General features: G+C 42.7%; 2 protein-coding genes across 3 annotated transcripts in view; both read left to right on the forward strand.

Annotated features, from left to right (window-relative positions):
- The first annotated feature begins 15,035 nt into the window (after positions 1 to 15,035).
- Positions 15,036 to 17,898, forward strand: slc35g2b (solute carrier family 35 member G2b). Its single transcript, XM_030099413.1, has 2 exons — positions 15,036 to 15,196; positions 16,312 to 17,898. The coding sequence occupies exon 2, from the start codon at positions 16,342 to 16,344 to the stop codon at positions 17,590 to 17,592; it is 1,251 nt and encodes a 416-aa protein (XP_029955273.1). The 5' UTR covers positions 15,036 to 15,196; positions 16,312 to 16,341; the 3' UTR covers positions 17,593 to 17,898.
- Positions 17,899 to 20,914: 3,016 nt separating this feature from the next.
- Positions 20,915 to 25,190, forward strand: part of nck1b (NCK adaptor protein 1b) — a 30,224-nt gene continuing 25,948 nt past the window's right edge. Inside the window, exon 1 of one of the 2 annotated variants that reach the window (XM_030099416.1) lies at positions 20,915 to 21,136. The gene's annotated coding sequence lies outside the window, so the exon portion shown is untranslated. Of the gene's footprint in view, positions 21,140 to 25,190 lie in introns of both variants that reach the window. The other variant, XM_030099415.1, reaches the window with a different exon arrangement.

Below are 25,190 nucleotides of genomic sequence, written 5' to 3' on the forward strand. Positions count from 1 at the left end.
GTCACAAGATAAACAATATGAAAACCCTCGTTCTGAGGAGAAGGGGTGAAATCTGAAGGCTTTACGCAGAGGCTGTCGTCTTGAAAAATGGTTTTACCGACACCGAGTTGTCCTGTTTGTGTCCCGATGTGCCAAAATGTCCATCAGCTTATTATCCTGCCCTGCGGCGTGCAACCTCCCTGTTTCCACCTCTGACATGTGCAACATTACCTCCACAGAATTACAATAATTCAGCTCGTTTTGACAAATTCATATCTGTAGCAGGAGGAAAAGCATTAACTGTCTCTTTACTTATATTTATGCATGCCTGGGAACATGCAGAGGAAAGTGTGACTGCAAACACATATATATATATATGTTAGAAGCATGTGATCCAGTCCTGTTTGATCTGTAGGAGAGGATTTAAACACAGTAACAGCGCGGCAGAGGAGTGTGTTGTTAAGCTGCTTAGTTCACCCCCTGTGAGTCGCTACATTACAGTCGGTGCGTGAGTCAGCTGCTTTTAAAATCAAATTTCTTTTTCCATTTTCACATATTCTTTTTTTTTTCCCCTCTCTTTAATCCCAGAAGATGTGAGGCGGGGATAATGAAACAGTATTAAATGTGAGCGGTGGTGGCAGCTCTCTGGAGTCTACAGAACACACACTTTGTGTGACGTTGATTTTATAAACTCTATATGTTGATGGTCGAGTGAGTTTTGATTTATTTTTCTAATTTTGGCGAGCACAACAAGCTTTGATCACAACACTGAAGGATAATGACCTGGAAAATTGAAATGTTGGCAAATAATTGCTCATTAGTGTCATTTGAGATATTTAGATCAGTGTTTGAGTATCAAACACAGAGCTGCTTTAGTAAATGTTAAATTACTAAATGAATTTCACCTAAAGAGCATTTTTTCACTGCTTCAGCAGCTCCCCTTGTATTATCAATCTATTCACCCACCAGTGAAGATGGCTGCCATGTAAGAGGCTCAATCCATCCACCGCCAGCAATTGGAGGGTCCGTGTCTTGCTCAAGGACGCTTCCACATTTCATTATGTCTTCTCTTAAAAACAGGGACGAACACAAAATCAATCAATAAAGAGATGAAGTGGGTATGAAAAGAAAGCATAAGTTTTATATGTCATAACATGAAATTTCACAAATACCCAAACACATTAGAAAAAGTATTGGAAGAGGGATGTAAAAGTTTTATCAAATACGGTAGATCACCATCTGCACTAGAAGAGAAACTGCAGCCCTTTAGTGCTTTGAAAAGCATAAAACCATTTGCCAGTCCGTTCACCATCTTTATATGTAATCTGCAAATGTCATAACTGTTACACTCATTGTATTATTTTATCGTCTTAATTGGTCTCTATTACACAAACCATGTCAAATCAATCTGCAGGAAAAACACAGACTCTCTCTGTCTTCTGACTGAAAGGTTGGAGGACCACTCCGTCGCTCTGAGGCCCACCCCACACTGAATTGTTGGATCTGCGGTATGTTTATGAATAACTTGTTGAATACAGCAGCTTCAGAACAGTTTTTGTTTCTGTTCAGCCTCTCTGTCTGTCAACCATCCAGCAGCTGCTTGACGGCTTTCAACAGAAACAATGAAGACTCCACGCAGTTAGTCAGGTTTTGTTGTCTCTCTCTGAAATAGAAGTGGACTGTGACGTGACAGTCAGCCTGTAACGGTCCAGTGATTGGTCGTTCATTTTGCCCATCGTGAGCTGAGATCAGGTCTTCCGCTCCACCTGATGCTTCTTCTCTGCCTGATTTATATGAAAACTGCTGTTTCAGGAGCATTTTCTCTCTTGGAAAGTGAGCCGTCAATACTTTCAAAGCCCTTAAACAAATTCCGCTCAGTGGCGATAAAGTCAAATGAAACACCCACTAAAAATGACAAACCAGTGAGAGTAATGGCGGCCATTGATCCGAGCCACTTGACTCTTTTCTTTATGGCTGGTGCGACGTGACACATCCCCGGGCTGCTCGCAGTCTCTGGGCCGGCCATTACGAGACGTGCGCCGCTTACCTGACCCCGTCCATCTACGTCACTGCGAACATGACTCACGTCTCATTTTGTCGTGACTATCGCTATCGCTTTCCAGCCGCCCTCCAGCAGTTACCCCCCCCCCCACCTCCATTCCTGCATCCCTCCTCATCGCTGCACACACTGACGCAAACACACAACTCCCCGCCTCCCCCTTTCCTTCTTTCTTTTTTTTTTTCGCCTCCAAGTGTGTCGTCTTTAATTTGGAAAGAGGAGAGAAAAGCAGAAATGAAAATGTGACAACTGACAACAGTCGGAGACGCCCCGCTGTGCGAGTGAAACACAATAAAGCCGCATGACCTGATTACACATCCAGAGCGAGTGTGAGCTGTTGCAGTATGTGCCATGACTTCACTTCTCTCTCCCCGGCATCAATTTTGCATTCTGTAGAGCCCTAGAAATAGATTTTCACTTTCCAGGCTGCTCTGCAGTCTGCCGGGCTGCCCTGCTGACAGCCGCCCGCTCGCATTTAACAGGATCCTCCAGGCCGGAGCACCGCGACGATGACAGTCTGAGATATGTTTCAGTTTAATATGAGCTCAGGTTGCTTCATGATACCAAGAGCGGTGCTGCCAGAAATTAGGCCAGGCGGCACTTCAAAAACAGCCCTTTGTATAGAGCCCTGCTTTGTGCTGTGAGTCGGCACGAGGAATGTCTCTGCCAGGGAAGGATCCTCTCTAATGAGGCCATTTTGGAATAAGTGGTGGATAAATCGGCAGATTCCCCCCCCCCCCACAAACAGCCGACGCTGCTCTGCTGGCTCTCAAAATAACTCCCGCAACATTGTCTCTCCTATAATTTCGTCTGTCACGACACAAAACGGTGAATTTTCTGCGCATTTACGTGGACACCACACAATGCAGACGGGAACTGCCGTTTACGACTAATCTTTAAAATCAACAGCAGATCGTTTTTCCGAGGAATGAGTGGGAAGGTTTTAAACCACACATTCCGATCCGCAGACGGGTAAAAATGAAAAAGACGGAATGAAAACACAGTAGCATCAAGCTTGAATCCCATAAGCATTTTTCAGTGCAATACTATTAAAACACGTCAGCCTGAAGGCTGTCCAGCATGACTGACCTGTCGTCATTCCACTTTTTCCACTCACATCCGAACATAGGCTCATTAGCACTTTGCTGGATGTGCAAAAGAAGCTGATAGCAAGGTTATGGCCGCTACATGAACTGGGTCAGAGCGGCAGCAGCACGTCACACAAGGTGAGAAAAATCCTCACATCCTGCAAGTCGACGGTTCTCTCTCAGCTAAATGGGACATAAAATGTACTCCTGCAAGGTGGTGAGCTACAGCAGGCGCTCTTGACATGGATTTTATCACACCAATGCTAGCTTGGAGCTCATCAGGCTTGTAGAGGCTTGTCAGCTCATTATGACTGGCATAAACTAGCTTTGTAGTCACGCTTTTGCAAACTAATGATTATTTTTGCAAGGTGCAGTATTACTTCTCAGATTTTAGGTGTGCTCCTGTGATTTCTGCGTTTTCCCTCCTTGATTGTTGCCACATCTTCCTCATCGCTCTTCCTCTCATTATGTGTCCTCAGCGTGTTCCTGCTATTTGCCAGGATCTCTTGTTGTTTGTATTCCTGCCGAGCCGTCTGGTTATTTTGTGTCCTTATCAAATCTGTCGACTCTCAGTTGTGTCCCTGCGCCCACTGTGATCTCGGGGCTTTGCTCGTATAACCCGTCTTAATCTAATCACTTTTGTGAGCCTTGCATTTGCACCTGCAGTTGAAGTGAGGCTCTAAATCACCTGAAAACCCCAGTGGAGGTGACACTGCTTATTTCTATTTTTTCTTCTCAACAAAAGGGGACTTTGTTGAACAAAATGTACAAATATGAAAAGGTTTTGTTTTTCCTAGATACAGCAGAGTCTTGTGTGGGAACACAATTCAAATTCACTTGGAAAAAAATCATATTCCTTTCGAAACATGTGGCCAATAAAGGACAGAACTGAATGAAGCATCGATTTCACGTAGCGACGCCTGAAAAACTGCATGCAGATAACAAAAAAAAGGCTGAATTAAAAAGATAAAGGCTGGATTTTACTCCAAAAAAATCAAAGAAAGATCATACTTATCTATGGGAACAATTTTCATTTAATGATAGAAACGGCAGATTGGTCGACTTTGATGCGATTCATGTGCTGAATTAAATCTTCACAAATCAGAGATCTCTGGTTTCAGACGGCCACTTCTCTCAGGATAAAGAAAAGGTGTGTTTGAGACATAAGTATTTATCCACTCACAACAAAATGTGCAAACAAATTCCATACAGGCAGTCTAAACATGTTGCAGGAGCATGGTTCTGTTGACATAGCCCAAGTCATTGTGAGGATAATGTGTGGTGTGAAGAGGGCGGGGGTGGTCGGAAATTCATCATTAGCTAATCCAGCCTGTCAGACTGATAGTACGATACTCAAGGGGGAAGCATCTCCGGGATGATGAATGTGACTTTTCATCCTTTCGGTTCTCCCCTGAACAGAACCGCCGCATATTTTCCCCACACCTAACGCCGCCGTGCTTCTTAGTTTTACACCGCCAGTAAGCCTCCCTCCGCAAATTAGAGCAACTGTGCACCGTGTGACGGCGTCCGTCTCCTCAGGATCCATCTGTGCGCACGAGCAAGGTGTGTGTGGGGCTGCATGGTGCGCCGGTGCCAACCGGCTCCATCTGGTAACAAGGCAGTAAAGATAATAAGCCACCAGTCAATAAGGGGTATCGCTTGTCCTGTGGGTCGATCGGGGATTTCTGCAGGCTCCGGTGGAGCTCTGAGGAGGAGAAATGAGAAACTGGAAATTACAGGAATCCAATGTCAGTTAATTCAGACTAAAATGACGCAAGACGCTTCATTTTTGACGTAACCAAAGACAATCCAGGACAAATGCATGGTGCTGTTGAGACTTCACAGATCATTTATTTTTGGCATAATGAAAATGAGTTGGAGGGTTTTCTAAGCTAAAAACTTGCTTCCTCTATATTCATCTTCTTTACCACTTTGTGAAACGCAGGGTATCATAGAACTGGAGTTTTAGTGGGTGAAGGCAGAATACACCTTGAATTAGTCTAATCACAGAGTTTTAAGTCACCAGTCAGACATAAAGGCCTGTTTTTGAAACCAGAGGAGAAATCTCACACAGGGAGAACATGCAAACGCCACACAGAAGGTCTCCTGGACTCAACCAGTGGATATTCTCACAGTTTTGACCACTGCGCCGCCATCTGGCCACACTTTCTCCCCTTACAAAGCCAAACCTTCGCCGTGGATGAATTGCTGCTGTCATTAAATATTTTTATTAACCCGCTAACATTTACCCGATGTGATTTATGTCCCTGCTTTTTGCGCCATCATCAACCCGTGAAAACGCATCAGCGCACACGCTGGAGATAATACGGCTTGTTTCAGTTTGACGTATTGATAACGTTCACGACCGCGTTTTATTGCTGCGTCCGACGCCGTCCCCCCCCCGACGCCACGGTTACATTTTCTGATTGAAGCCGTCTCTGTTTACACCGTCCTCATTATCTTACGTGCCCTTCCTCCTCCCCTCATCCTCATTATCTGATTCAAGGCGACCTTTTCTGCACAAGTACAAAATTAGCCGGGCCCTGGGTTTTACGTCGCGGCAGCTGTGTTTGCAGAGATAAATGTGATGTGGTGACCTGACTGCTTGAATCAATATTCTGCGGTGTCGAGCTACAAACACAGTTTGAAGGAAGTGCTCCCTTGAGCCAAAGTTGAAACAAATCGCCGTTGGACGCAGTCTCATACTCGGAGGAGACTATTAGACGGGTGTTTTTAGGGAGGCACGCTAATGAGAAATTCAAGAGATCTCACTGAATTTAAGGGCTGATTTGGGAGTCGGTCAAATTGCCTGTGAAATGAAAAACACATAGAGCTCTCTCTGACTGGCACTAACAGATATGTGCAGATCTGTTTTTTTTTCTTTCTAATTATCAGCCAAGCTCACGAAAACAATAAAGCCAGCAGTGTGTTATCTTCTTGTCTTCAGTATTATTTGGACTCTCCCACTCTCTCTCCTGAATGCAGCTTATGTGTGTGCATAAAAGAGACTACAGTGCACATGTTTGCATGTTTGTGATAGCTAAGGATTGTGTTACTTATTGAAGGAACATGGTCCAGTTTGTGTCTCGGGGCTGAGACATGGCTTTATGGATGCCGGTGTCAGTCAGCGGAGGGGTCAGTGTGCAGATCTGGCCCGGATTGAAATAGCTCAGCGGGGGTTTTATTGATCGCTGTGAAATTTATGCTCCCCAGGAGGGACGAGGCACACTGACAATGGTGATCCGCTCTGCTGCAGTCAAGCGAACTGCATTCATACTTATAGGTCAGCGCTGTCTAATCGCGGTGCTGGAGGACTGTTACTTTCACATTTCATTCTGGACGTCTCCAAGCTCCAACACAAATGAATCTAACAAATGGGCCGTAAAGCTTTGAAGGAATCCTGATAAGAAGCTTCGTAACAATCAGACTGATATATGAGAGATGTAGAGCAGCAGTCCTCCGGGAGCAGGATCGGATTGTTTTCGGTGAGAAAATCTCGAGACACACACACACACACACACGCACAAATATATATACATATTTGCTCCTGTCAAGATTACAGGACGTTAACTGATGGTAAAAGGTGCATAGAGGTACATGTGGGACTCGCCTCAGGAAGAAAGGTTGGTAGACACAAATTTGGAAGTATTTTCCAGCAGGATAGTTTATTGTAATAGTTGAGTGGAAATCATGGCAAACAGCCAGTGTGCCTTTCTGTGGCGATCACACTTTAATCCTCTTCTTCATAAATAGTGTTGTTTCGTCTGTCAATCCATTATCCATGAATACAATATATTGTGTTATATTTATTCACTGTTAAGCCTTGCACATGTTAATATATTCTACTCTGTGCTATTAGGAATTTCCCTCCTGGGATCCAAAGTAATTTCTATTCTAATCTAGTCTATTATATTAGTGAGGTAAAGGTAATAGAGTCAATGTAGCAATGATGAATTATAAATTAAGAGCTGTAAAAAAGGTTATGATGTACGAACATGACAATTCGGGGCAATAAATTAAGATTTTTCAGTTTTCATTGATGCAGGTCAAGCCATCGCTCTGGTCTTTAATCCTTTAATGTGATTCCAGGAGGTTGTTTTCATGTGTAACTGGAAGGTTGGAAATCTAAACTCTAAAGTTCACAGAGACAAAGTTTCTGGAAATTTGACAGTTAATGAAAAACTGTCTTCCTGAGTGTAAACCCTGTTTTCGTAAGGAATTAAAAACAGCTTTAGTTAGGAATATGATTGAAATAGCTCGAATAAGAGTGTTGTAATGTTGATGAATCCTGTCTGTTATTGTCATTTGAACATCCAGATGTCACTTTGCAACTTTCTGGCTGCATGATTTTTTATTTAGAGAAACATAACAATTAAATGTCTAAAATAAACCTGTTGCTAAGAATTACAGTCTCTTGACAACAAGCTTCATTAACCTGACCTTCCTTTCTGTCTGCATTAAACTATTCCATTTGAAGAGCAACATAAAGAGTATTTTAATTTTATGGATAGACAATGTCAGTGACAGTGTTCGAAATGATGAATGGAGGGTTTTGACATGGAGACTCTATAACCCCACCCAGTAAATCAATGGACTGCTATCCCCCTCACACACACACACACACACACACACACACACACACACACACACACACACACACACACACACACACACACACACCACTCCATCTCTAACCAACTCTAATGATTAATCCCCCGACAAATAATTGATGGTGCTCCTGTGATAATCTAGTCGGATGATCTGCTGTCATGCATCACAGCGATATGCCAGACTGGAAAAGAAGAAATCACATGCCACGAGGCGATCCGTCACTCCCTCCCCGTCTCCGCTGTCTGTGGAGCAGCCAGTCGGTATTGGACATGACGAATGCACCCTGCTCTTTTATTGTAGCGGACCAGTGGCCGAACAAAGGGCGGTGAAAGACACGGTTATTCTCAGGTGCTGCAGTCAATTTGATTTCCATTCGCTGTTGTTTGAAATTGATTTCTCTCCAGCTCTGGGCGACGGCGCCGTGCACCTCGGTGGATTTTCTGACACAGCTGAGCTGTAAAACTGAATATCCCATTGATCCGTTTTCATGTTTTTTGTTTATTCCCTGCGGTCAGGTAATGCAGTGATGAGGCTAGTAGGTTACAAGCATCATCTAATTTTTTTCTCTAAAGTGAAACAGGAGTTGAAACAAACTTTTTCCCCCAAAATAGAAAGTCTTAAATGTAAAGCTGAAAGTGTTATCTTGCATTTTTCTCTCCGCAGGGCATTTGCAGTGAAAGCAACATCCCTCAGGTGTCTGTGACCTTTGCAAATGCCCGAAGACATCTCAACTAAAAGTGTTTAATAATCACCAGCGATGTCCTAAATGTCAGGCCAGCGTGGAAACAGTTTATCGTGATGGTGGAGGTCTTGTTCCAGGACAGTCTCAGGAACTCTCTATTGTGTCAGTTTTGGTTAAAAATCACTGATGTGTGTGTGTCAGTGAGTGAAGAACGGGCTGCTGCCTGCTGTGTGTGACTGTGAGCGTTCTTGTCAAATACATCTCATTCACATCCACTTCGCAGGGTTTTCTTTTCCCTCTTGTCTGGAAACATGTGCAGAAAAGGAGCAAGGCCAGAACTGACGAAGATTTAATGAAATTCAATGCGTTTGTGTCTAATCGCGCAACAGAATTTATTTCCAGGACTGTATAATTATGACGTCCATGAAATAAATGAATAACAGTCGAGAACATGAAAATATCTCTGAGTGTTTTTCATTTAATACAGCTAAAGACTGTGAAAACCTCCTCACAAAGTAATATAAGTAAATGAATTAAAAACAGCAGTGACAGGAAAGTATTGCAACAGTCCCACATTTTTAAAAAATTATGTAATTTATTGATCCACTTAGGAGAGATGCTGATACATTTGACCCGTCCATCTATAGTTACCTTATCTCCTCTGGGGGCGGTGGGCTGCTGCAGATCGGCCCCCAGGGAGCTGCTGGGAATAAAAACCTCCTTCCTCTGAGAGACACAGTCTCCTCTTGGCAACCTGCAACTCTCCCAACACGGCTCGCTTCTCTAACCTCTGTCCATGTGACACAGTTAGGATCACCTGAACACAAGGTTTGTATGAACAACAATTCTTAATGAATTCTTTATTAACAGAAATGTAGAAAAAGACAATCTTGACTCCCATGCTGTGAGACATTCACTAAAAATAGTGACCTTACCTATTCCTCACATCATTAGATTTATATTTTTGACAACCAGCTGCGGCTCTCACGACCAACCTCATAGACACATCTAGTCTGAACTGCAGGTGTAATTCTAATTGACTCCATCACACTGCGCTACTTCCAGCACTCGTCATTATGAGACACGTTGCTGAGTGTTGTTATTGGGCTGTTTTTTTCAGTAACTACAGGCTCTCTCTCACACACACTGAGTGTGATTTATGCTGTCACAGTTTGCCTCATTCTGCGGCTCATCATGCGACTGAAGCCTCCTTTGTGTTTCTCCTATCTGCCTGATGGATCCATGCAGGCTTTTAAAGCTGCTGCGCCGTGATGACAGTAAACACAGCGCGGCGGCCTCTTGGGCTTATCTGCAGTTTTCATCTCTTGCTTTAAACTTGGCTGGAAAACAGAGAGAAACAACACGGCAGCATAATCCAAATCATACGTTTAATAAACCAAACGTTGATTCTTAATCTGAGATCAGGAGAGAGGTGATTCGGGGATCCTCACAGGGTCTCATCTGAGGCGTCGCGTGCATTATTGATCAGCGTGCATACAACGGCTGATTTATCAGACCTTGTTGGCTGATCACTGAAAGAGTTAAGGTGTAGGCTAATCAGCTGTGGCCATGTTTTAATCACAGACTCTGACACAGGGAAACCCTCCTGGGGCAGAAACACATGTAAGCGTTCCAGATGATTTCTCCAATGATTTTAAGATTGCAAACAGAAAGCTGTCATCAATTTCTAATGTACTTTGTATAAAACATGACCCGTGGGATGAGTAGGCTTAAATAAAGCTGCAAGAACCCAATATTTCCACATTCATCATGGTTACTTGTTTATATGCATGACTTGACTAAACTACGTCTATTTATGATGAAAAGTAAACAAGTCTCGCCCACGCAAACGTCCTCATGTGATGCTTTTCAAGCTGTGGAGTTGAGTTTGTCAAGCTTGCTCATGAGATCAGACAGCACAGCTGTCGTTGCCGGCCTTTCTCTTTGGCCTCGAGTTCTCGCCGAGCCCGTCGTCCCGGCAGACGCCGTTCACCTTCAGCCTCGGCTGATCGGAGGCGACTGCAACATGCCGCACCTTCTCACGTCGACGGAATCTCTTCAGATTATACTCGCGTGTCAAAATATGTCTACAGGTGTGTTTCCTTCAGTCAGCCTGTTGATCAGTATGCTTTAATTTTAGATGTCGATTTAAGTGCCTGAATTACAGCTGCTTACCTTCAATATTACAAGAAATCTAGAAATCATGAAAAAAAGAGCTTATTTCTGGCAATTGTTTTATTGTAAAAGCTTCAAACTTTCCAGTGTTTCGTTCTCTCTGCTGAAGTCGGGTTAATCTCAGAAACTCAGAATCCCTTCAAAACGCCGCTTCTGCTCCGTTTCGCCCGAGGTTCGAAAAGAAGAGACTCACACAACCAAGTGAAGTCTCACTCCAACTAGTGCAGCGCAGAAGAAAGTCTAACAGCTGCCGGAGCTTCAGGATCCAATTATATTCGACCCGGCTGCGCCGAGAAGCCGATAATATCGCAGTAAACGAGAAAAAAAAAGAAGTGTTACATCTCATCATCCGTTACAGCGGGTACAAGTTAGAGCTGGAGTGTGGAGAGGATGTGAGAAGTGGCAGGAAAAAGGTTTTTTTTCCTTAGAAATCAACCTTCTGTGGTTGTTTCATTAGTCAGAAAAACAGTATGATGGATAATGGATCCATGTGTTTGTTTGTTTTCAGCTATACAGGTCTGCATGTTCATGAGTTGTTGTTTTTTGTGTCTTTTTTTCATTTTTGGGGGTATAGGGTGGAGAGAAAAATGAAATCCAGCGAGGAAACCTCCTTGGCTGATGCATAATTAAAAGGGCTGGATTTAGAACAAACTGCTGAGTCGGCCCATTTATGATTCATGAAAGTACCAGGCTCTGTTTGATTTTGGGATTCAACAAACAGACAAGGAAACCAAAGTGCCGCAAGACGGCCGGCAGGGGTGAGCTATTCTCAGAGAGATGTCTACAGGTACCGCCGCGCTGCATACGGTGTGGCGGGCTCCTTGACAGCCGGCTGAGGATTAATGGCGTCTCGCACGAGGTAAACCTCCAGTTTCCCCAGAGCGTTTCTCTCTGTTTAAACACAAGAAAATGCACTTTTCCTTTTAAATAATCCACTGAAAAAAAGGGAAAAAAATAACATTTTAGGTGAGCATAGTAAAATTGCTGCCTCGTACAGTGTGGCACTTGGCTGCTCCCACATAAAAATGCGAGCAGAGCAAGAGCCACATCTATTCTTCTACCACCCACACACACTAATAATCTATTTAAACCACCAGCCTCCATTTATTCTCTTTATGCGCTTCACGACAGGGACAAACCCGCCCTCGCCTTCCACATCTCCAGATCCTTGAAGTGCCGTGTAAGCCTGTCCATCACCGAGCGGGCCGGTGGGACGGCGGCTCGTCCCGCTCGGCTCTCCAGCCAATAAAACAGCAATCCGACTGCCTAATTGATGACAGATGCGTCAGGCCCCAGATGGAAGACGGATGAGCAGCAGGATTGTTTAAACGCCCTAGACTGGGAGATGAGTGGAAAACCACAGGTGATCCATACAAATCGCACCTCAAGGCTCCAGGATGCTCAACGAAAGCCAGCAGGGGTAATATGGAGCATAATTTTTCTGTAGAAAAGCACTATTACTGAAATAAAATGAAAAAAGTAAGAGATATATAAAGATGGTTATGGGGACAAATGAGGAATTACAGCTGGCGGCCTTCTGAGTCACTATATTCCAGCCACCACTGAGACATGTGGAGGCAGGAAAACAGCCGGGGGGAGGCAGAAATAGAACTGCTGAAAGAGGCAATGTGTCAAGCCTGAATAAAAAAAATGAAAAAAGTTTCTATATCTATGAAATCAGTATGCTGACCTTTATATGAACTGTTTCTAATTGTACATGGCTGGAAACAAACACCACTCCATTGCCATTTTCTGATGATCAATATCCATCCGTCCATCCTCAGAGCTAACGCTTTATTTCCAAATGTATTTTCCTTTTTCTATTTTCTGTAAAACATAGCATGTTCATATTATTTCCACTAACTAGCTCCAGCTTTATATTCTGTTTTTCCTCTTGCAATGTATCCTACATTTCATTTGAAAAAAAAAAAAGACCTACATCGAGTAGTGATTGCTCTCCATTATGTGAGGCTTTTAAGTTCCCACTCGACTGATTTCAAAAGAATCTGATTCATTCACATGACCCTCTGAGCTCTGAAAAAGATCATTAATGGACACTGTTGCTACAATAAAAGAAGATTTCGAAACACTGGTTCTTTCTCCAGCTGCATGATGGGTCTGACCTTCCTGTGTTTGTTCTTTCTGGTATTTTTGTTCCTCATTCAAAGCTTATAAGGTTGATCAGTGACCCTAAATTGACCGAGACCAGTGACATGGTCGACCTTCACCCACCAGCACCCGGCGACTCTAAATTTGATGAAGCAGAATAGACAAGATGCTTCTTTTCGCTTGTGCGCAATGTGATCAGAACACATCCTTTCCGCGGAGATATTTGTGGGTGAACCATCTGCTCAAAACTGGCATCTGTAAACTTTGTGCCTCTGGGATTGGGGAAGCTTCACATGTCGCCGTCTCCATGGAGACACTTAATAGATCCAAGTCATTCTCCCGTTAAGTGAGATAATAAAAAGATTTAAAAAAAATAAAAACCAGCATTTCATAGTCTTTACCGTCTCCTCAACAGCTTGGCTCATAAAATCTTATCCTTGAATTTATTACGGGGAGAATATGTACCCAGGGTGGGTAAATGAGAAGACGGAGCACGATTGTATCCCAGTTTTTGATGTGGTTCAGTGAGCTGAGAGGCAGTTTGGGATTTGGTGGGATTCTTTTTTTTGTTTTTTTTAATCTCACAAAATTTACATAGAAAATATGTGAAGAGCTTCAGTGGCAGCTCGAACATTCACAGCTTCGTACGGTGTGATGTCTGCAGCTGATGTCTTTGCAAAGATGTGATAAAACCGCTCCTAAGCTTATCTTAAACAGTTGTGTATTCACTTTTGTTAGTAAGATTTTACATGTTACTTATGTTGTTAATTGTTTTAGAGTGGTGTTAATTAAGTTTCAGAGCAGGGATGTTGAGCTACTAAGAAGTTGGTGATCAAAATACTTGATGAATCTTAGCTAGTTGCTGTAGTCAGCATCTCTTATGCAATCTGAAAAAACTATTCCTAAAGTAAAGTGATTTGAGCCTCAGCTCAGGCTTCTGTCTGCATTTCCAACCGTCGTTTCAGCCAAATGCAAACACTGAGTACAGCTTTCTAGATTAGACAGGAAATACACAGCATAATATACAGAATAAATATAGTGCAAAACCAGTGGAATGGCTTTTATTGCCACACGTTTTCCAGCTCAGAGAGGATCGTATTTGGATTTCTATGGATAATGTGGGCCTGGACGGTAATACTGAAACACTCTTCTCCATCTCAGTGAAATAGTATCCACTGTAAGTTGGCAGCAATTCAATACTTTGTGTGTTGAACATCAGCCTGTGTGTTGACCTCTATATTATATTTCTCGAGATATCTATTAAATTCTACATGAGATAATAAAGATCACCTATACTACCCTAATAGGCCATTTATAAACAGCTTCTCTCTGCCTTCTTCTTTCTTTCCAGTGACTGCAAATACAATAATACGAATGCTGAAACTGAATTAATCGCCAAAACATCTGAGATCACCTTCCATCGAGCTCTGGCCCAATTAAATCACTGTCATGTTGTGGAGGCAGTGGCAGCTCGTGGCACTGTGATCCACATCACCAGCTGAGATTCCTGTTGCATCGCCCCAGGGCTCAACTCAACAATCTAATTTCACTGCCTTTAAATTCATCCATCCTGAAGTGAGGGTCGATTTCCCGCCTGCTTTTCATTAAGCTGCATTTAGCGCGCGTCGTCTCTGCCTTCTCCTTTGGGGTTGCTTCACTGTGCTTGATGCGTTTGGATTTCTTATGGAAAATAATGAATTACTTCCAGTAGATTGTCGTTGTGGGAGCGCGTGACAGGAGTCAGGAGTAAATCGAGCATACTGTATGAACAATCGGCTTCCCAAGAGTCTCCTTCAAGCGAATGGGAGGATCCCATAGAGGATCATGGGAAACCTAATCACTTCAAATAAGCATAATAAGAGACACACACATAAACTGGAATACTGAATAATTGCAGTGTTATACAAGGAAAAACAAGTTAAAAGAAATTCCATGTGTGATTAAATCAAAGAGAAAATCAAATATTCGTTTTTAGGCTGGAATTGAAGAAGATGATGATGATGACGATGATGATGATGATGATGATGATGAGAACGGATCGACGCACATCGTTCTCCCTGTCTGGAAGGAGGACCACGAGCTCAGTGTAGGTGGGAAACAGTCCTGGGGAGGAGGAAGAGGAGGATGAGGAGGAGGTCAAACCTCTGGCTGTGACAGTTGCTTCTCCCCCCACCCCCCCACCCATCTTCCTCAGCTTCACCCTCCTCTTCATCACCCTCACCATCCTCATCGTCCGCCTCAGCAGCAGCAGCAGCAGCAGCTCCAGAGGAGGCAGAGTCCATCGACTGTGTGGAAAGAGGAGAGGAGAGAAGAGAGGAGGAGAGGAGGGAAGCCGCGCGCATCTCCAGGAGGCGCTCCACTTCAGGGGGAGGAGGAAGATGGGGAAATGGCAGTGGCAGATCACATGCAAGGATGAAGAAATCCGACAAAATCTTCTTTTATGACACAGACCCGGGGTTCATGCACCAGTAGGAACTATTTTAAGAACAAAAGGTAAGGCGTTCAATCGAGAGCGTGCATGTCTTATTTAGTTAAACCGCTGCAACAAACACCTCGAAATGAAATCTGTCTTTAAACCAATTTCAACCTCATTTATTGCAGTAGCATCTTTTAACATTATAAAAGATTGCAATTCCATACTGAGTCTCTCCAAATCTTAAAAAAGCAGTTGATTTTAAATTGGCATGCACTTTTGCAATTGCTTGCATTGATTTTTTTTGGCTGCTATTTGCAAGTGTGATGTGCAGTCTTATTTCCTCATGTTCGATTTTATCTTTCCTTCTGATATTTTAAAGACTGCGCGTTTCCCCCTATTATTTTCAACACATATAACTGGCTTTAATGATCGGTAATTAAGTTAAATGAAGGTATATTTGTACAAGGAGGAGGGACTGTAGAGGAGAGAAAGCAAACAAGAGTGTCAACCTGCCCCCTTGTGGATTTCTTCAGTAGTGTTTTGAGGTATTGCCGAATTTCATTCTGAACAATTCACCTGTAGTATAAAAACTGTAATATCAATAACAGTTCTTTTCCTCTATATCTTTAAAGTCTTCAAATAATTCAAACTGATTTGCTCACATTAAAATTAAATTCAGTTAACAAGTTGTTAAACTAAAGTGTGTTGCTGCTCAGACAAACACATGAATCTGTTCTGACTAAGAAAAATCCTCACAACTTCTCACCACCGTCACACAGTCCTCTATGCAGGATTAGCTTTTTTTTATGGTGTGTGACTCCATTCATCTTTTAAGTGGCCCACATTCATGTATCATCCCCTGCGTGGTTTCCTGTTATGTAATTTTATCCCCATCAGACTGCATCAGCCTCAGAATGTTTGCTGCTCGGCTTATATGAGCTCACATGAGATATATATAGACGTAACATAACACGAGTGTAAGGCTAGGCGGGATATAAAGGTAGGAGGGATGGGGTGAGAAGTGTGTGCGTGCTCTATGTGTGTGTGTATGTGTTGTGTATGTGTCAGAAAAAAAGACACTGAAAAGCACATCATGAATTATGCAACAATACAGACTCAGCAACATTATTTGAATATAACTTTAACCTAAACAGTCATTAAAACTGACGATTTTTTGTTCTTCCTTCTACAGATTGCTCCATTTGATGCAAAATAAAAAACCATGGATGCATCTTCAGCCTCCCTCCAGTATGGATCAAAGAAGCGGGTTAAGATTCACCCCAACACGGTAACAGTGAAATATGCCACTCATTTCCCCCAGCCTGGCGACGAAGGGTACGACGATGCGCCTTCCTTCGAGGACTTTGGCGCCTTTGCAGAAGCAAACGTGGGAAAGAGACTGGTGTCAGACAGCAAAGGGGGCAGGACTTTCTTTGGGACCATGGAAACACAGCCGAAGCAGCCAAGTGTGCAAAGAGACAAGGGGGTCGGGGGCCAGCTGGCCAGCTTTGGCGAGGCGAATGTGTTGGCCTCCAGGGTGACCTGGATGGCCCTGTTCGGAGCAGCAGTGGCTCATGGTTGCGTGGCGCTGATTACCCGTCTAGCAGCCGACCGCTCTAAAGTCCCCTCTCTCGAGCTGCTCTTCATCCGCTCGGTGATCCAAGTGCTGTCCATCCTGGTGGTCTTCTACTACCACGAGGCCCCCTTCGGTCCCAAGGGCTATCGACTTCGTCTCTTCTTCTATGGCATCTGCAACGTAATCTCCATCACTTGCGCCTACACGTCCTTCGCCATAGTACCACCCAGCAACGGCACCATCATGTGGCGCGCCTCCACCACGGTCTTCAGCGCGATACTGGCCTTCCTGCTGCTGGACGAGAGGCTGGGCTACACCGACGTGGTGACGGTGGTGGGAAGCGTGTTCGGGCTGTGCCTGGTCATGGTGCCCAACGTAGCAGACGAGGAGAAGTCCAGGCTGGGGTTTTGGAAAGAGGCCTTCGGCTACACAATGACAGTGATGGCCGGCCTGACGGCCGCCCTCTCCATGATCGTCTACAGAGCCATCAAGGAGCGCGTCAGCATGTGGACCGCGCTGTTTACCTTCGGCTGGACGGGGACGGTGTGGGGAGCGTCCACCATGTTCATCATGCAGGAGCCTATCATTCCCCTGGACGGGGAGACCTGGGGTTATTTAATCGGGATCTGTATCTGCTCCACGGTGGCGTTCCTCGGAGTCTACTATGCCCTAAACAGGTTTCATCCAGCCTTAGTCAGCACCGTGCAGCACCTCGAGATCGTGGTCGCCATGTTTCTCCAGCTCATCGTTCTGAGGATGATCCCGTCCGTTTATGATGTCATTGGCGGCCTGGTCATCATGGTCAGCGTGTTCACGCTGACCGGAGTCAAGCTGTACAGAGTGAGCCGGGCCATTCGGCAGGATTACCAAGAGATCCTCGACTCGCCCATCAAATGAACGGAGACTTGTCGAGTCTGTTTGTTTACATTGTTGCTTGGTTGTGCAATTTAAAGAATGTCTGGATATTCATCAGATAATTTTTGTATTGTTGTGTTGTCAAAAGAGTGCCAGTTGTGTAATTACCGTCTTAATATTTGTGTGTGAAATAAAAGAAAAATGTATTATGGTGACCGTCCCCCGAAACAGCACTGCGTTCATGTCAGATTATGTGGCAGAGCAAAATGTCAGCAAGACATTTTTTTGAAAAAAAAAGATGGATTGAATTTGTGTGATCCAACATTGAAAATGGTTTCTGACCATACTGAATGTGGTCTTGTGAGTGACAGTGACAAATGGAAACATCAACAAGGTGTTTGTGTGTCCCTCTGTTGTCACGTTGTGTCAGTCTCTGCCCGGGTATCATTCATACAACACACGAGGAATGAAAGAATAAAACAAATCCCACCCACAACACATACAATCACTGGTATTGATTTTCTTAGCCTTAATCTGTTGTTGCCAAGAAATTGTCGATTTTCAAAACAATATGGAAAGCCAGTAAGCAGTCTGGCCTTCGTGTGTTGGTACGCAGGCTCTGTTGTGTATGGTATGTGAGATTGTTCTTATTAAAGTTGAATCGAAACTTCCAAGTAGACTCCAAGTTTATGTGAGGTGCGATTTTACTCTCGATAACCAGCTTTTGCTGTTTTATATCAGTGGTGTTCAAAGTATGGGTTTTGTGACTGGGCCCATTTTATTTATTCGAAATTTTTTTAAAGAAATCATGATAGTCAGTGAAATGACAGTGAAACCATTATTTTCACTGAAACCCATTTTTACAGTTACATTTATTGTGATTGTAATGGAAACATTAAAATTAAATAATGAGCTTCAGTGCAAAACCATAAGTGCAGTTAGAACAACTTAGGCTACAGATAAAAAAATATATTTAAAATGTCTAAGTGGCTCAAGAAATCGTAGTTTTAATTGCCTATGTATTGCAACAGTCACAGGAGAGCTATTCCACGAGACAATGCCTGTGCAGATGGTGTGTGATCCTGACAACACTTTGAAAATCCCTGTTACATACAATACTGTGTGCATAAACTGCACCCTTCTGTGATTTTCTCATTCCCTTTCATGCATGTTCCTCAGGCCCCATGAGCAGGTCGATATCCAACTCTAGTGATTATATCCGTGGCTTCTGTTTACTTTCAGATACTCTGAAACTAATACCGAGAGGCAGGTGCACTGTATTGAATTAAAGTCCCCTTTAACGACATGAGACCATCTGTATTTTCTGTATTGGTTTAGAAAAACCAGGCCAGGGTGGTGAGTCTCTGTGTTTTTTCCCCAAGGCAAAAAACAACAGTGGTGGAATGAAATAAAGACATAATGACGAGGAAAGGCGGATGAAAGAGAGCCTGCTGCTCGCCTTAAAGCCTTCACTGGGAGCCCAGCAGGTGGCATTCATGGTCTACTTCATCAGTCAGACTGCCTGCCTTGGCACAGTGTTAAGTCATTAATGGTGTACTGTAAAAGTAATTATTTGTAATTCAGTGGTTAGGAACACTGAGCCGCTGTGTTTCTTTTTATCCAAACAGTTTGAACCGATCACACAACACCCTTTCTATCAGGGCACGACAAGTGCATTCACTTGATTTGTGATAGTGTTATAATTTGATATGTTCAGCATAATAAGATAAGAGGAAAAGGGAACAAAAAGACCCATGATTCAGTTTCATGTGCTATCTCAACCACTAAACACTCTTCATCAGCCACCAACGACGAAATGGTGAGTAAAACAAAAGCACAGTCACGTTGTACTGAGCAATTATCACAAACTAACAAAAACCCCGAATCTTCCCTTCAATTTAAAAACAGTGTTTCAGTATTTTGTTTCAAATGGCATCAAATCAAACTCACTCAAAAAATGAATAAACTGGGGTGACTAAGTACAAGGTGCCGCCATGCCTTGACATGGGGTTCTGTGTGCAGAAAGCAGAATACATGTTGAGGTGGCCCATCTGTTTGAGCAGGAAACAGATTGCATCCTGCAGCAAGCTGCACAAGCTTCCAAATTACTCTGCAGCTCTCTTCACTTCAGACATGTTTATTAGATATATCAGCGCTTCCCCGCAGGGGGGTAAATGGAATTTGATGATGAGTTCTTATACACACACACTTGTTGCTCATGTTTCACAAAGTGGAGATGACTTTGCAGTTTTATGCTATTCAACCCCAGGACTGCTGAATTTTCCATTTATTAAGGGGAAACTTACTGAGTTACCCTGCACAAGAATGCCACCACCTTTATGCAGCAATTATCTTGAATTTAAATAAAACAAGAAGGTGCCGTTAAACAGTTTTGTTCATCTCAATTTTTAAGTTGTGATTTCTTATTCGTAAACTATCTGATGTAGAAACAATAATTAGAATAATGATTATGGATGAGAGGCTGCAGGATGGTGCTGTCTTAGTTCTCTCGCCTCACAGTGAGGAGGCCAAGGATTTAATTACTGGCTGGGCCTTTCTCTGTGGAATTAGCATGTTCTCCCAAAGAAGTGGTTTCCTCTCTTGGTCCAAAACATGCATGCAAGGTTAACTGGTGACGCTAAATTGCCCTCAGGTGTGAACGTAAGTGTGTGTGTGGTTGACTGTCCCAGTGTTTGCCCTGTGATGGGCTGGTGACCTGTCCAGGGTGTATCCTACCTTTACCCACTGCAGCGCCCTACGACTCTGAGCAGGATAAAGTAGAATAGAAGACAGATAGATGGATAGATTTTCAAGCTGAATGTTTAAAAAGAAACATGTTTTTTTGTTTTGTTTTTTTTTTTACTTCAAGGGAAAGAGTTTCCAACAAAAATAACATGAAAGCCCAAATATAGATGATGGGAAACAGAAATAAAAGAGATGTGAAAGGGGAACTTGGTGACTCTTTTCTTAAGAAATTTTTTTTTCTGACTAAAAGTAAATTCCTGTATTACCTAAAAAGCGTGATCAGTAATCTGTTGAAAAATGATGAATGAATGAAAAGAAAAATGATACAGGAGGGCTTTTAAAACTGAATTAGGCTCTTTAAATGTATGTTTGGCAAAACCAGTACTAAAATTTGATGGTCATAAAATTCAGTCCCATTGTCCTCTGACAGAACTATTTACTGGTATTGTTTTTAATTGACGCCCTCACTGAGAAAAACATGACGAATGCTTATGGGAACATCAGCAGCTGCATTGTGATTAACTGACATGTCCGCTGTCCAATCAGAAGATGTCTTGTTTTCCTGGAGCCAATCGCGTTGAAGTGGGCGGGACCACTCGTGTAGCCGTGGCTAAGTTAGCCTAGCAGTGCTGAGCAATGACATGCTTTGATATAGAAATGCTCTTCCAGCGCGGCGCAGCGTCTCGTCAGCGAGGCTAGCTCGTCTCAGTGGGAAAAAAACTCCCCGGCTGCCAGCTCGGACCCTGGATATCATTTGTGTACATCCTCCGCGGGTGTGCGTGACGCTCCACCGCGTTAACCCCCTCCAGAAGGAGCTAAGAAGCGGCGGCCGTCAGCAGTCAAGGTAAGACGTGGTGTGACTGGGCATGATGTGACTGCGAGCTGCGGCGGATGGTGGAGCTTCTGCCGCATAATGTCTCTCGCGGAGCCGCAGACTAGCCGCTGCTGCTCCCCCTCAATTCAACAGTGTGGCTCACAATGCTAGCCGCTACACATTAACCAGCCTGTCGCCCTGCTAACATGGCCAGCATACCGTTACCCGCTAATTTGGCCGGAGCCGAGATGTTTGTAACCAGTGAAGACATTGTTGTGGTTTTCTTTCTTTCTTTCTTTTTCATTTTTTCACCCAACAGGGTTAGCTAAGTTGAATCGCCGCGGTACACTGTTAAAGCTAAACTTGTGGCATAAAACTGCTACACACTCCACGTAACCAGACTGAAATATCGAGCATCGCGTTTACACTTTATTTTTTTTCGATTAAAAATGGAGAGGACACTTTAAGGGCAGGCAGGGTGGCTTAAAACGGATAACGTGACAACATGGATCTCTTTTACAGATTTAATAGTGTTGTATTTGTTTTTAGATTTAACTATAAAGTTTTTTTTTTCCAGTTCAGTCGTGGTCACAACTGAGGCATGCCCTAAAATTAGGAGTAAGTTGTTTTTCCTTTATGTATGGCCATAAATGGTTATTGTAATCATCTATCTGCTCCTTTTTATCTCTCACACACACTGACGACTCCAGCATTCACATTTGATCAAGCTAGTGTAATCCAGAACAAAATTCTGTCTTAAAAGAGCCTAGAAGATTCAGTTCTGCTTCACATCTGAGATATGCTTCAATTAAACATATGTATAGTTTTGAAGTTGGAGTTTAAAGTCAGTTGTTTTGTTTTTTGCTGATTCTTCTACATTAAGACGTGTAACACACACTGAAAGTGGATAATATAGGCATCCTCTTTAGAGACTTTGGATATTTCACACAGGGCGATCAATAGTCCCTAACGTAGAAGTACTCTACTAATAGATAAGCCAGAGAATATCATATCTCAATATTTCTAGGTAGCTGGCCACATAAAGCCCAAAATGAGTGGGCTTTGCTATAGATAATGATATTCCCAGAAAGTTCCCTTCTGTTTAATACAAAGAACGATTAGTGCATTATGAAAATCTCTCCATGCAATTTCTACGTGTCATACGTATTAAGGTCTTCTTGCGTAAAATGGTATGAAAGTAGAGTTCTACTGAAAGAGCAGAAATCCCCTGTGCTGCAGTTTCTCTTCATTTTGATGTTTCCAAAGCCTGTCACTTCTCACGCTGCCTTCCGTATGCATGTTTTCACAAATTCTCCTCCAGGCTAGACTGGACTGTCTGGTGATCTGGTAGTTGTCCGTGGACCACATGTTTGTCACCTCTGTATCATTAAATGGACGGATCTGTGTGCTTTTACTTTTATTTGACAAATCAGTTCACATGCCAATCACAGTGAAACCACAAATTTTAAAGTCAGTTTCCAAGAAAGATTGGTAAGAGGAACTGAAGTGTACTCGGTACATGAAATCTTTTTCTGTTTGGGGCTGGTTGGATGATTGCACACACTGTTTATCTCCAGCATTGTTTCTACCTTACACAACCTAAGCTTGACTAAATGCCATGCTTCAGTAGCGCAATAGGCACTCTGGCTGTGTACTTGTTGGCTTGACTTTGTGTTTCTGTTTGTTTGGTTTTTTTTCGGCTAAATTTGCTCAACAGTGCTGTGTGATGAACAGATATCTGACAGTTTTTGTCACACCTATGATAATTTGATGGAATTCAGTCGGAAAGCTCTATATGAGGAATTAGCACCTGGGTCTTTCTTTGTGCTCTCAGCTGTTGAACAGGCTAGTTTGTGAGATTGTCACAGGTAGTGTTTTTCTCTTAGTGAGACAGAGATTTTAGGTTGTGGTAGGTTTCTTTCTAGTGGGAGTCACAGTGAGGGCAGACAAAGAGAACAATGGTAAAGTCAGACTCATCCACTTTTAGATTCGGTGGCAGAATATTTTAGAATTTAATTTGACACAGTGGTGATTTTCATATTTGCACCTGTCAGCTGCCAGGTCATAAGCTTCTGTTCAGAATGAAAGGCTCCAGCTTTCACTCTTCTGCTCTGCATGTTGATTTTGCAGTCACATCTGCCTGTATACAGCAATCTCTCCTATTCATAGCTTTCATTGATTCACAAAGCCTGCAACAGCCCTTAATGTCATGACAGAAAAAAAATATTGAGGGCATAGATGGATGATCTCTTTTAATACAAACTTGCCTCAGTCTCGGTGCTCGGTGTTGTGCTGTCAGTGGCCTCCAGCAGTCAAATCTGTCCTCACAGCCGAGGGGGAAAATACCAACTGTGCATTTCATGATAGCCAGAAAAACTAATGTGCCTGAAAATTTCACAGTTGAACGAACAGCTCAGGAAACCAATCTATTATGTAGCATTACGCTTTTAATAGAATTGAGAAGTGGGGCTTTTTTTTGCTGCAATCATTTCTTCTTTTTCATCGCCATCATCTCAATTATTACAAAATAGCTTTTCTACTTCCCTTTTTCTCTTGTTTTGGTTTGTTTTGTTGCGCAGATGGATGAACAGTGAAAAGCAACAGTGGTTTTAGTATGTGTATCTGAGGTTACTGTCTGAACATCAGCTGTTGATATTTTCACTGGAAAAAAATAGTAGTTTTTTAGTATTTGCTATTCTAGTCTTAATGTATGTCCAAACCATGGAGATCTACTCGGTTATTAGTGCTATTGAGTGACATATTTAGCCTTTTCTGCAAAACCTTAACAGTCGAGGCATCTGGTTTTGCAAATGTGGTTAAAGTGTCTGCTATTGTGAATAATTTTGAGTAAATAATTTTACTTCCCTATAAAGAAAGAACAAGCCTGCAGTTTCAGTTTTGATTCTCTTTCTTTGTTCATTATGGTTGACTTTTTTTTTCGGCGAGGTTAGTAAAACTGAGGAAGTATGTACCTGTGTAACCACAGCAGTCATTGTTGCAGCGAACATTGTTGGTATATCCCGCAAAGAAATATTGTTATGGTTTTCTCAAAAAAAGAGGTACATTTTTAACTGATTTTTTTAAGCATTTTTCACAGCCTGTTAGTAAAACTGTTTCCTCTTCCCATCTGCTTGCTATTTTGTTGAACTAACAATCAGTGCCGCCTACAGGTCTACTGCAGTTCAATACATTATTTTTTTTTCTCTTGTACAGCAAGAGGAATAATTTCAGTAACGGAACCTGTAACAGAATCTACATTTGATTTTTTTTTTTAAATCATTTTAAATACTTTTGCAATAATATCAAAATAAGATTACCACGGTTCATAGCAGATCTTTTCCTTGCAGTCATGTAGGAAATCAAACAGCTGAACTGTAAAAATCAAAGACGGCTGACGAAAATGTCATACTAGAAATTTGATAAACCACCTAATCAATCATACCACATCATCATCAAGTATTGATCAGTTTCTTCTGGAATGAAACCTGGAACCATTCAGTAAATTAATAACAATTAGAATTGGTGAAGGAGAATCTTGTATGATGTAGGTTTTATCGGCCAACAGAGTCGGAGATCAGATGGGTTTATGTTGAGTCATAGATGGAAATGTAAAGGAAGGACATAAAGTCTGCCCCACTCGGTCGGAATAGCTTTCTTTATCAATCTGATTGAATTCTTTCTGATTGAAAGATCAGATTGCCCTATTCACATGACTTCTGAGTGAAGCCATCAGTTGTGAGCTTTTATTCAATAAGAATATCATCTGGTTCAGTCAGTGGATCGGGGTCATAAAGCTTTGCACTGTGACGTTGGTTGTTAATGTCCCTGCATCAAAGAGGCTTTTGTTTAATTTAAGCTTGACTAATCAAGCTCGGTATAAAATAAATATTTTATTAATCCCTGGGGGATAATTCTTGTAATATATCTCCTAACGGAAAATAACACAGTAAGTTGAATAGAAGTTAAGATACAAATATGTCCATATTGACTGACCACTGGATGGAGATGGAGATTGGGGACATGGCCACCCTGTTCCCTCTCAGATCTCCACTAGCTCGTTGGTCTTTGTTACATTGAGCTG

This window comes from Salarias fasciatus, chromosome 9, assembly GCF_902148845.1.
Source record: "Salarias fasciatus chromosome 9, fSalaFa1.1, whole genome shotgun sequence".
NCBI classification, from domain to species: Eukaryota; Metazoa; Chordata; class Actinopteri; order Blenniiformes; family Blenniidae; genus Salarias; species Salarias fasciatus.

Excerpts from the sequence above, each read along its gene's own strand:
- slc35g2b (XM_030099413.1), top strand. The coding sequence starts at position 16,342 with ATGGATGCATCTTCAGCCTCCCTCCAGTATGGATCAAAGAAGCGGGTT.